Source organism: Zea mays, chromosome 3 (genome assembly GCF_902167145.1).
Source record: "Zea mays cultivar B73 chromosome 3, Zm-B73-REFERENCE-NAM-5.0, whole genome shotgun sequence".
NCBI lineage: Eukaryota > Viridiplantae > Streptophyta > Magnoliopsida > Poales > Poaceae > Zea > Zea mays.
The window spans coordinates 173,463,922-173,477,058 of record NC_050098.1 but is presented as its reverse complement, the minus strand read 5'-3'; the positions used below and the strand labels follow the sequence as shown (position 1 = coordinate 173,477,058).

General features: G+C 47.4%; 1 protein-coding gene across 1 annotated transcript; it reads left to right on the top strand.

Annotated features, from left to right (window-relative positions):
* The first annotated feature begins 489 nt into the window (after positions 1 to 489).
* Positions 490 to 4,655, top strand: LOC103650901 (putative metallophosphoesterase). The gene is made up of 4 exons (XM_008676493.4): positions 490 to 986; positions 2,062 to 2,303; positions 2,473 to 4,053; positions 4,136 to 4,655. Exons 1-4 carry the CDS (start codon positions 611 to 613, stop codon positions 4,250 to 4,252), a joined length of 2,316 nt encoding a protein of 771 aa, XP_008674715.1. The 5' UTR covers positions 490 to 610; the 3' UTR covers positions 4,253 to 4,655.
* The last annotated feature ends 8,482 nt before the right edge of the window (positions 4,656 to 13,137 follow it).

Sequence of the window (13,137 nt, the reverse complement as noted above, 5' to 3'; positions counted from 1 at the left end):
AGACACAGTGGGTTCATGCGCGCGGGGAGTCAGGGGTTTGGAGCACTGGAATCGCGTGGTAGGCGGGCACAGTTGTGACGGCGGTGCGCGCGGGGGATTGCTTCGTGCAGGCGTTGCGGTTCGCGACTGGCAGCTGGCAAGCGGGGCGCGGGAGGGCGTGCGGATGGTGGCGGGATTCGCGGCGGGGGGAGTGCTTCGCGCGGGCGCTTCGCAGCGGGCGGCGTGCGTGTGGTAGGTGAGGAGTTCGGTAGCGGCTGGCGTGCGGGAGTCGTGGCGGCTGGCGTGCGGCGGGCAGCGGAGCGGCGGGCGATTCGCGCAGGCGGGGGCAGTCTACAGATGGGTCTTAATAGTTGTAGAGAATTGCACCCAAAGATAACCTACAAATGTTTTTGGACGTCGACCCTACCTGCGGCAGCTACCAGTGAAACGTGCAACCTGATAATGAGACGACCTTTTGTACACGTTGAGCAGCACGGATCCCGATGAGTTCCCATTCGCCGAATAGGGTGGGCGTCCCGCGTCCGTCAGCGTTGTAAAAAACATACAGACCAACGGAATACAGATTCGGGCATCGTAGGCGAACTTCCACTCCAGTGCTGCAAACGTAAAGATGCGGGTTGGGGGACTGCCGGACTGGGGAGTGGGACGAGACGACCAGACAAATCCAGAATCGCAGTCGCGTTCTGCTCCTGGAGGCCCCCGCCTGGCCGCCTGCGCCTTCGCCATGGAATCGCGCGGCAAGCGGATCCTCCCCTTTCTGTTGGTCATTATCGCCGCTGCGGCGGCTCCGTCCGCCATGCCCCGTGACGAGAGAGAGGTGGTGGTAGTTTCCGGTGCGCCGGACGGGGTTGTGTGGGTGGCCCAGCTCTCGGATCTCCACTTCAGCGTGCACCACCCGGAGCGCGCCTACGACTTCCGGCGGTATGTCGGCCCGGCGCTGGCCATGGTCAACCCCGACCTCGTGCTGATCACTGGAGACCTTACTGGTACGTCGTAGATCCCTCCCATCGTCCCTTGCACACGTCCCCTGTTTCATTCCTCGCGCTCGCGGTTTCAGGGCTGATGAAATTACTCAATTGGTAAATTACTCATTAGGTAATTTCATCTCGACAACTTGAGATGAAATTACTCAATCGGTAAATGAGCTAGTGTTTTCAGTGCTTCTCATTTCTCAATCTAAACGAAAAACCGGTCGTTTCAGCACATTCAGTATCAAACCATAATTGAAGGCAGTACAATCCATACAGGGGCCAGTTTTCTCCTAGTTGCCCACCAGGGCACCACTTAGGGCGTGGGCTACTTCAGCTCTCAATTTCACCATTACAACAAACAATCTATAGAACATATGTAAATTTTGTCCAAATGGAATTCTAGTGGTAACCAGAGATTGCCAAGAGCTGTAAACCATCGCATGTAGTTTTCTCTCTGGTTTGGTTGACGCGCACGCGGCTCGCAGAGCGCTACCAAACGACCCCTAATAGGTTACGTGTACACGTTTTCATATTGAAAAAAATGATATCATGTAGTAACCAAACCAATAGATTTGAATCTCAAATGCCTATGCAAATTCAAAATTTAGCTAAATGAACATATGATCTTTCATTACCTGTTTCAGCATTTGGAAATGAAAACCACCTGTAAGTCTTTTGTATTGATCATCACCACACAAGGCTTCCGAGTAGCACATCCCCTTCGGGGCGAATTTTGGGCTTGGTTAAAAAAAAATCCCCTCGCTATGTCCCACCCGCTCCCGGGTTACGTCCTGCGTGCCACCCTCCGACTAGGCCGTTGCAGAGTGGGCGGTGACGTCCCACTATTGATGGGGGGCTAGGGTTCGGGGATTTTCTGGGCCGGGACCATGTTTCGGTCTCTTCTTAATATAATATCTTCTTAATATAATACCAGGTGGGTGGTGTTTCCCTCCCCGACCGAGTTTTTTTTTTATAAAAGGAAGTAGTTAGCACCTCTGAGAAACAAACTACATTCATTTCAGAAGGTGAAACACTATTGCCAAGGGAGTTCTCTCCAGTTTCTAATAGATATCTCAGTTTTTGTTAACAGATGGTAAAAGCAAAGATCTGTTAACAATGAAGCAAAACGAGGTCGAATGGGTAGAATATGAAAGTACAATGAAGGAAATAATTGAAAATAGCAAGCTTCCAAGAAGAATTTTCTATGATATGAGAGGAAACCATGATAGCTTTGGTGTACCAGCATCTGGTGAGGACTATGACTTTTATAGTAAGTATAGCATCAACGCCAAACTAAGACGACAGGGGCGTGTCCAAAGCATTACTTTGGAGGTCAGTAGTTTCTCTATGTATGATCGATACTTATCTTGTGCAGGAAGAATGATACTGTACTTATTTCATTGCCATCTTGTAGTTCAAGTGTGTTGTTCTTTGTTATATATAGTGTTATGGCAATTTCTTTTAGAATACGCTTGAAGCTGCATTTATGAATGATCTGCAGAATAGTGGTCGGAAGCATCTGTTTGTTGGCTTTGATAGCACAATGGAGATTGGTCTTAGAGGTCCAACCAATCTATTTGGACATCCAACTGACAAGCAGATGATTGAATTGGATCAAGCATTATCACAGTGGAATACTGACTTTGACAAGGTTCCAGTGACAAAAATCGCATTTGGGCACTTCCCGTTGTCTTTCTCAGCATTAACAGAGTCAGGAAAAAGTATCAAGGATGTTTTTCTAAAGCAATCATTGGCAGCATATTTGTGTGGTCATCTTCATACAAGGTTCGGGAAGAACTTGAAACGATACTACCATCGGGCAGTCCAGGAACCATCATTATCAGAGCATTACTACCAACATAACATGCACCAAGGAGATGCATTCCAGGGTAATAAGGAAAACTGTTCTGAAGAAGCTTCTCATGTTGAAGAGTTCTGGGAATGGGAGATGGGTGATTGGAGAAAGAGCAGAAGCATGAGGATACTAGCAATTGATGATGGTTATGTTTCCTATACCGATATAGATTTCAGATTAGGTTCAAAGAGCATAATCATACTACCTACCTTTCCCCTTGATTCAAGATTCATGCAGAGAGCCTCTGCTTTTCGTGATTTTAAATGTCATGTCATGGGGGCATCATCTTTTGATACCGTGAGAGCTCTTGTATTCTCTAAACATGAGATAGTATCTGTTTCTGTAAAAATATACGACTCAAGGCCAGGAACTCTTGAAATAGTCTTCGACTCTGAAATGAAAAGAGTGGATTCCAATGAAACTCGAGGAAATATGTATTTGATACCATGGAACTGGAGGGCATTTGAAGATTCCTCTCCCAGCCGATATTGGCTCCAAATTGAAGTGATGGATATAACAGGTGACACAAGTGTCAGCCAGTTGAGGCCATTCTCTGTTAACGGCTTGCTGGCAAGAGTGAACTGGACATGGAAAGAGTTTTTTGTGATTGGTATTCAGTGGGCTTCAATATATCATCCTGCACTGTGGTGTGCCTTTTCTCTAATCTTTTCGTTGCTTCTTGTACCACAAGTTTTAGCAGTGGTATTCAAAGATCGGTTCACATATAAATCTCTATGCGCATATGGTGGGCAGAGGACACTGTTGAAGTCTCTAGTTGGTGGTTTCATCTGTTGTTTTGTTGAACTCGCCAGGCTGGTTCTTGTATGGTTATTGCTACTGTTATATGCTATCTATTTAGTTTTTATACCTTGGTTATTCGGTCACCCTATTACTGAAGATGGTAGCCTGACTTACATGACACATAAAGGCTGGATTCTAAAAGGACCCAGTAGTAGCAACGAAGTAGTCCATGCTGGGATTCCAGATGTCATGGTCATTGTTCTACCTCACCTTTGCTTTGTGTTAGTACCCACCATTGTGATTTTAGCTGCCATGGCTGCTGAGAGAACAGCATATCGAGAGCATTATCTTTCTCGATCAGGAAAGAAGAAAGATGACTACCGTAAGAGCAGGAGACAGATAGAACATGAAAACTTTTGGAACGGTCGCTGGATTAGCAAATTTCTGTGTCTTCTCTGCGTGGTGGTTCTATGCAAACATTGGAAGGTACAAAAAAGCACACAGCCAAGTTTCTGTGCTTGCAGTTATCTCTATTCCAAAAAATTATCTGACCCCTTGTATTATGCAGCTTTGCAGAGCGCTCGTGAAGGCTTATGCTATGAACCCCTTGCTCCATGCGCCAGTACTTTTCTTCTTCGTTCCTTTACTCATGGTGTTTGCCATCTACAAGACACGGTCCATTTAGCTGTTCGGGAGTTCTGAAGATGTGCTGCACTGGACTGTCCAATAAATGGTGCTTCAACTGTGAAGACTGAAGACTAACCCACAACTGAAGGTGTGCTACTTCGATTTGTCACTTTCTCTCTCTTTCAGAGAGCAGATTTGTTAGATTGTTTAACAGGCATGTATAGCTTTCAGCGTTGTGCTCCGTATAAATGAGGGACTGCACGGCATTTCATTAGAATGGAATGGTTAGGATTTGAACCAAGGAAGAAGAGACTAAACTGCTCAATATAGTTTTTCCTCTTTCTTTTGAGAAAGTTCTTTTTCCCTCCTCTGTTTTTGACCTGCCGGTTTTGTTTTTGTACATTTATCCTTCTTGTGAGACTTTGACCATCTACAGTATAATAGCACTGTGGCTTGCGGAATGCGTGTTTACACTCACTACCGGAATTCGCGCCTTTGCCGAGTGCCGGTGGCTTTGCCGAGTGCTTTTTATCGGGCACTCGGCAAAGAAGGCTTTGCCGAGTGCCGCACTCGGCAACGTCCTGCGCTCGGTAAAGAGCTAGTTTACCGAGTGTCGGACACTCGGCACAGCCGAGCACTCGGCAAAGACTTCTTTGCCGAGGGTCAAGCACTCGGCAAACACGGCTCTCGGCAAAGGGCCGTTAGCGGCCGTCAACAACTGACGGCCGTCAGTCTTTGCCGAGTGTCAAATATCTGGCACTCGGCAAACATAGTTTTTGCCGAGTGTCCTCTGTAGACACTCGGCAAAGCATATTTTTATTTTTTTTATTTTGGTCACCAAAATTTTTGTGGTATGTTTCTACACTATGTAGACCTACATGTACCATTTTGGGACAATTATAACAGTGTTTTCTATAGCTAGTACATTTAGTTTGTTTATTTGAATTTCTTCGGAAAATTCAGATTTGAACTGCAGGTCACTCGAAACTTGGAAAACCGTGAATGCAAAAATGATATCCATGCTACATAGCACAAGTTACGACCGATTTCAGGAGCGGACCGAAAACTTCGAGCACCATGCTCACTCAACATGACCTTAAACTTGCCATCCAGGTGTTTAAAAATTGTATAAAACAGAAACAAAGTCAGAAAATCATGAACCCTGTCCACATGTCATGATATCATATGTAGAGGCTGTGATAAAAATTTGAAAAAGTTTCGAGAAAGCTGTAACGCACTATGTGTACAAACCTAAGAGATCCACATTGAAACTCTATGATTTCATGCGTGGTTCTCTTAGGTTTCTACACATAGTGTCTCACAACTTTCTCCAAATATTCTAAATTTTTTATCACAGACTCTACATATGATATCATGACATGTGGACAAGTTTCATGATTTTCTAAGTTTGTTTGTGTTTTATAAATTTTTTAAACAGCTGTATGGCAAGTTCACGGTCATGTTGAGTGAGCATGGTGCTCGAAGTTTCCGGTCCGCTCCTGAAATCGGTCGTAACTTGTGCTATGTAGCATGGATATCATTTTTGCATGCACGGTTTTCCAAGTTTCGAGTGACCTGCAGTTCAAATCTGAATTTTCCGAAGAAATTCAAATAAACAAACTAAATGTACTAGCTATAGAAAACACTGTTACAATTGTCCCAAAATAGTACATGTAGGTCTATATAGTGTAGAAACATACCACAAAAAATTTGGTTGGCAAAATAAAAAAAATAAAAATGTACTTTGCCGAGTGTCCAAAGAAGACACTCGGCAAAGACTATGTTTGCCGAGTGCCATCCCGGCAGCATTCGGCAAAAACAATAAGTTAAGGTTTTGCCGAGTGCCTGTCAGTCGGCACTCGGTAAAATGTATTTTAAAATTGTTAAAAAATGCTTTGCCGAGTGCCCGCGATCTGGCACTCGGCAAAGACGTCTTTGCCGAGTGCCATGCCCGGGGCACTCGGCAAAAGGTATTTTAAAATTTTTAAAAAATTCTTTGCCGAGTGCCCGCGATCTGGCACTCGGCAAAGCCATTGAATAATACTCCGGTCGTCTTCCTCCCTTCTTCTTTTCGCTCACTTCCTTTCTCTCTTCCCACGCCGCGCCCACGCCGCCACGACGCCGCCGGGCCGCTTCACGCCGCCGGGCCGCTTCCCGCCGCCCCCACGCCGCCGAGCGCCGCGCCCCGCCCCCACGCCGCCGGGCCGCGCCCACGCCGCCAAGCGCCGCCGCCCACACTACCACCAAGCGCCGCCGCCTCCCTGCCACCAAGCGCCGCCGCCCCTGCAGTGCCATCTACGCCACTCCCCGCTCCGGCCATCGACATCTTCCCTGCGCAGACCGAGGTTAGAATCATGTGTATTAGGATTTAATTCTTGTTTATGTCAAGTGAGATTTAGGACTTGATACTCTCAATGATCAACATAACCTAGACAATAGTTGGTAACTAGAAATATTATACTAATCGTCTTTGCTTTGGATGAACTAAAGTTAGAAGAACAGATAGTTGCCATTAGGGCTTCATATTATACTAATCGTCTTTGCTTTAGTATCTACTTTAGTATTTATTATTGCTTAGTGTTTATGATTTATAGAGAAAATTTTTACGGACTATTTACACATACTCTAACCACCGGGTCCTTTCAAAAAAGAGGAGATTATTATCAATCTATTAGATTGATCTATTACCTTTGGAGTGTATACTTTAGGTGAATTTTTTGTTACTGTGTGCATGTCAGCCATCGTGCTGTTAGTGTTATTTGCAGGTTTTAAAAACCTCAACGTACAGGGGAGGTGCTGTCGATTTTTTTTGTATTAATAGACTTGTGTTTCTTTTTTACAGAGAAGATACTTGTCTTCCTAGCCGCTGCGGGTCTGCCTGCACCGCGTCGCGTCGCCACTGCACCGACCCGCCACAGCCCCACTAGCCTGACTCCACCGCCACCCTAGGTATAACCTCTATTTCCGCATCATGGTCGTAGATCACGTAACCCAGTTAGGCGTCTCCCGTTCGAAAGTGATACGGTGTAGATATGCAGATCTTTGCATATCTACAAATGTATCAGTTTCGAATTGTCCACGTTTTTTGGACAGCCCGCGGTTGCGTAGATGGTGTTAGTTTCCATGCTCTACTCCGGTCCGAGAAAGAGTTTCGGCGTCACCTCCCTGTTGTTCTCCGGACAGTACACTCTCCCTGCCAGGACGTGTATCCGGAGAACAGCGGGGAGGTGCTGCCGAAATTCTATCTCGGATCGGAGTAGAGCATGGAAACTAACTCCATCTACGCAACCGCGGGTGGGATTAGGACCTATCCTCACCTATTAGAAGGTAGGAACGTAGTGTACATGCATTACATGTCTATATTAAACTATACTCGGTTATATATGTTAGAGGATGGAGGACCGTGAGTGGATGTACACGGGCCGCGTTCGACGTAATGATGTCACCCCAGAATGGATTAGGAAGACCGATGCTTTCGTGGAACGGGCATATGGCGAAGCTGCTAAAGGAGCTAGCCTAGTCCCTTGTCCGTGCAGCAAATGTGACAACCGGAAAAGAAAACCAAAGAAGACCATGGTAGAACATATTTGGAAGAATGGATTTACGCCGGACTATACTCGGTGGATCTTCCATGGTGAAGCGCATCGCACGAGAGAGGAGGTGGTCAGACAACGCGTCGAGGATTACGATGCTGATGCCGGGGTAGCAGACATGTTGAACGACTATCACGAGGCACAGTTCGCCGAAGGACGTACGGAGGACGAGCCAGAGGCGACCGCAAAGGCATTCTACGACATGTTTGACGCGGCACAGAAACCCCTTCACGGCAAGACAAAGGTTTCTCAACTGGATGCCATTGGGCGTATAATGGCGTTGAAGTCGCAGTATAGCATGAGTCGAGACGCCTTCGATGGTTTGTTGACAGTTATTGGCAGCCTGCTTCCGGAGGATCACGTTCTCCCAAAGAGCATGTACGAGGCACAGAAACTCCTTCGTGCACTCAAGATGACGTATGAGCAGATACATGCTTGTCCGAAGGGCTGCGTCCTATTTAGGAAAGAACACACTGAGGCAAAGTACTGTCCGAAGTGTAAATCGTCTAGGTTCATGGAGGTAGACTCTGGTGATGGACAGAAGAAGCAGCTCGACATCCCCGTGACAATCCTACGCCACCTTCCGTTCATACCGAGGATCCAGCGTCTATACATGACAGAGGAATCCGCGAAACAGATGACATGGCACAAAAAAGGCAAACGATACAATCCTGACAAGATGGTTCACGCATCCGATGGTGAAGCATGGACCCACTTTGATGCCATTCACCATGAGAAAGCCAAAGAGGCTCGACATGTTCGTGTTGCGCTGGCCACAGATGGGTTCAATCCCTATGGAATGACCGCTGCCCCATACACATGTTGGCCCGTGTTCGTTATCCCCATCAATCTCCCCCCCGGCGTATGCTTTCAAAGACAGAACATATTCGTGTCGTTGATAATTCCTGGACACCCGGGGAATAAAATGGGCGTGTACATGGAGCCTTTGATTGATGAATTGGTCCGTGCTTGGGAGGAAGGGGTATGGACGTACGACCGAGCTACGAAGACAAACTTCAAAATGCATGTTTGGTACCAGTACTCCATGCATGACTTTCCGGCGTACGGGCTATTTTGCGCCTGGTGTGTTCACGGTAAGTTTCCATGCCCAGTTTGCAAGGAAGCTCTTAGGTTCATTTGGTTGAAGAAGGGTGGCAAATATTCGTCATTCGATAAACATCGACAATTTCTCCCTCCTGACCATGCATTCCGACAAGACATCAAGAACTTTACGAAAGGTGTTGTGGTGACAGACCGCCCACCTGCAATGATGACTGGTGCCGAAGTTCGCGAACAGATAGATGGTCTCGTGGCCAACCCAGAAGGTGGTTTTGTGGGATATGGTGAGCAACATATGTGGACACATAAGTCGGGCTTGACTCGGCTCCCCTATTATGATGACCTGCTCCTTCCACACAACATTGACGTGATGCACACTGAAAAGAATGTCGCCGAGGCACTTTGGGCGACAATTATGGAGATTCCTGATAAGTCAAAGGACAACGTAAAGGCAAGAGTGGATCTGGCAGAGTTATGTGATAGACCAAACCAAGAGATGAAGCCGCCTAGTGGTGGTAAGACATGGAGAAGGCCTAAGGCCGATTTCGTCCTGAGCAGGGCCCAGAGGAAGGAAGTACTACAGTGGATCAAGATGTTAATGTTCCCTGATGGGTATGCAGCTAACCTTAGTAGGGGGGTGAACTTATCTACTCTGCGAGTCTTAGGGATGAAGAGTCATGACTTCCACATATGGATTGAACGAATTCTTCCGGCGATGGTTCGAGGCTATGTCCCTGAGCATGTCTGGCTAGCGCTTGCAGAGTTGAGCTATTTCTTTCGCCAGCTTTGTGCAAAAGAGTTAGCTCGGACGATGATTGCAGACTTGGAAAGGATGGCACCCGTGTTACTGTGTAAGCTGGAGAAGATCTTTCCACCCGGCTTCTTCAATCCGATGCAGCATTTGATTATTCATCTCCCATATGAGGCACGAATGGGGGGGCCCGTGCAGGGACGTTGGTGCTATCCAATCGAGAGATGTCTAAAGAGTATCCGAAAGAAATGTAGAAATAAATGCAAAATCGAGGCTTCCATTGCAGAGGCATACATACTGGAGGAGGTGTCAAACTTCACAACAACTTACTATGGTGACAAACTGCCGAGCGTGCATAATCCACCCCCTCGTTACAATGATGGCGGCAATGAATCGAACCTCAGCATTTTTCGAGGGCAACTCGGAAGCGCGAGTGGTTCGACCACCAAGACCCTGAGACATGAAGAGTGGCGCCATATCATGCTATATGTATTGACCAACCTTGAAGAGGTGACGCCATACATGGAGCAATTTATTCATGAATTCTGGCGTCGATCAAGGGACCCAACTCCACAGGAATATGATACCCTTCTTAGAAAGGGTGCGGGAAATGGATTGCCCGATTTCATTTCCTGGTTTAAACATAAGGTACGTGCTTAGTTTGTTATTCCAAATTGCTCTTACGTGCGAATAATATAACAATCTAGCGTGTTTGAACTTGCAGGGCCAAAGAGAGCCGTCTATGAGTGCCGAGTTGAGACAAGTAGCCAATGGCTTTGCCTATAGGGTCAGGAAATTTTCTGGGTATGACATCAATGGATACCGTTTTCGCACAACAAGCTACGACCAAAGTCGGCCCAATCGAAAAACCACGTGTTCTGGAGTCTTTACGCCCGGGCTTGACGAGGTCGAGTATTATGGAAGAATTGAAGAAATATATGAACTCAATTTTTATGGTTCCAAACCTCTTACTCCAGTGATATTCAAATGTCATTGGTTTGACCCTGAAGTTACGAGACGGACACATTCTAATCTTGGGATAGTCGAAATTCGACAGGATTCCACCTTAACAGGAGACGATGTCTACATTGTGGCCCAACAGGCCACACAAGTGTATTATCTTCCATATGCGTGCCAAACGAAACAACATCTTAAGGGTTGGGATGTTGTGTATAAGGTATCACCGCACGCTAAATTACCTGTTCCAAACGATGAAGATTATAACTTAGACCCGGACACATATGACGGAGAGTTCTTCCAAGAAGATGGGCTCGAAGGGCAATTTGAGATAGACTTAACCGAAGCGATCGGAATGGAAGTAGATATTGAAATGGTTGTTGATGACGAGGATGATGAGGTGCAAAATGAGAATGACTTAGAAATACTTGAAAGCAATGCCAATGACGAAGTTGTGCCTTCAGATGATGTTGACTATGAAATGGTTGATAGTGATGATGACACTTATGATCCGGCTAACCCGGACACATATGAAGATTATTTTTAATCGATGTAATGCTATATTTCATTTATTTTGCATATGTTTCTAAATACATATTTTTTTATCTGTGCTTAATTGTTTACTCTTAATTGCAGGTTGTTGGACAAAGATGGTGGGCGGTGGGACGAGGACGAGGAGGGGGAGGGGGAGGGGGAGGAGGAGCACCCGTAGGACGGAGGAGGAGGCGCAGCAGGACGACGCTGTACAGCAGCAGGTGGAGCAGCAAGCCGCTGTCGATGCGGCACAGCAGGACGACGACGATGCGGCGCAGCAGGACGACGACGATGCGGCGCAGCAGGACGACGACGACGACGCCGCCGCTCAGCAGGGCGTCTCAGGTTCTGGCTCCTCAGGTTCGAGGAGTATCTACCTGCGAGGTCCCGCGAGCCTACCTAAGCGACCCATTCTTCGTGACAGACGTCCCCTCATACGACCCGATGGAGAGAGGTAGGTAACTTTAGATGTTGTTGCTGCTTTTTCATATTATATGTTCAAATTAATAATAGAAACTAATACTTCATCTTAATCACTTCGACAGGTCTTGGATGGTTTTGGAGACTGCAGGGGGTCACGGCCGCAACCCCAATGGCATCCTCGGCCTTCTATGCCGGGAACACTTCCCTGGGCTTGTCGAGTACGCCGGAGTGACGAGCCCAGCGTACACCTTCGACCACTACGCCGTCGCCCCCGATGCAGTAGATCGGGACGGCAGACAATTCAACAACAAGGCGGAGCGGGTCAAGCAAGAGCTGTGGGTAAGTCTTTCTCGCACTATATTGTTTAATAAGTCGCATTTGTTGCATATTCTTTAAATAATGTATGGATACATCGTCTTTGTATGTAGGATTTCTTCAGGTGCGATGCTGGATACGAGGCCAGGGCGGATGTGGTGTCTACGACGTGCTGTAAGAAGCTCGTCGTGGACATGCACTACGAGGCGCGCATCCAGGCCATCGTCACTTACCACGGCTCCATCCTTGGGGAGAAGGTGACCAAGAAGGACGCCCGAACCATGTCATTGACTGCGGACCAGTACTTGCAGGTAAATACAAAACTTTATTATTGGTACTAAATATGCTTATTCTTATCTTCTGATATGCGGTGTACTTATATTTTTTTAGATGATTCCTCATTGGTGCGCCGCGCATCCTGAGTGCTGGGAGAAGATGGTGCAGAGGTGGTGCTCGGCTGAGTGGGACGAGGCGCACAACGCTAGCCGGGAACGGCGTTTGCTGATGCAAGGTCCCTCCCACCATCAAGGCAGCCGCAGCCTGGGCAAATACGCGGAAGCATGGGTACGCGCTCTTTTTTATTTAGGTATATAACTTTCGATTAGACATGATTTCTAACCATATCGTTGGTTTTCTCGCAGTCGGCGGCACATGGTGGCGCGCCTTGCTCCACGTTCTCGGCATATGCCATGGCCCACAAGGGGAAGGCGACGTCCGACGTCACCTACAACCCGGATGACGGGCCCGAGGCGTACACCAACCCCGCCATCCACAGCCGACTCAGTGAGTACACCGCAATGGCCAAGGAGGTCCATGGGCCAGATTACGATCCGAGGACCGAGGACATCGACGGAGATGTCCTCATGAGGGTCGGAGGAGGCAAGAGGCATGGGCGGTACTGGATTGCCGACGGGGCAATCGACTCGTCCTCCACTCCCACTCTCTCTCAGGTGCGAGCAAGGAGCACGAGCGCGAGCCCAGCCATACGACCTCGGCAGGACACCTCACAGCATCGTATCCAGCAACTCCAGGTTATTCCTTATCTATTCATCGTTCATTAATTTTTATATATCTTCTCTTTGCATTATCGTAACATTAGGGCGAAATATTACAGACTCAGCTAGATGATGAGAGGAGGCAACGTGAGGAGCTGGAGAAGAGGATGTCGGATTTGTTCGCGTACGTGCAGAGCCTTGGCGCCGCACAGGGTCATGCTCCACCACCTCCGTTGTTCCCTGCAACTGACCCTGCTGAGTTCACTACTCCTGTGAGTATCAAAATTTTAGTACTGCATGATATATATTCATATGT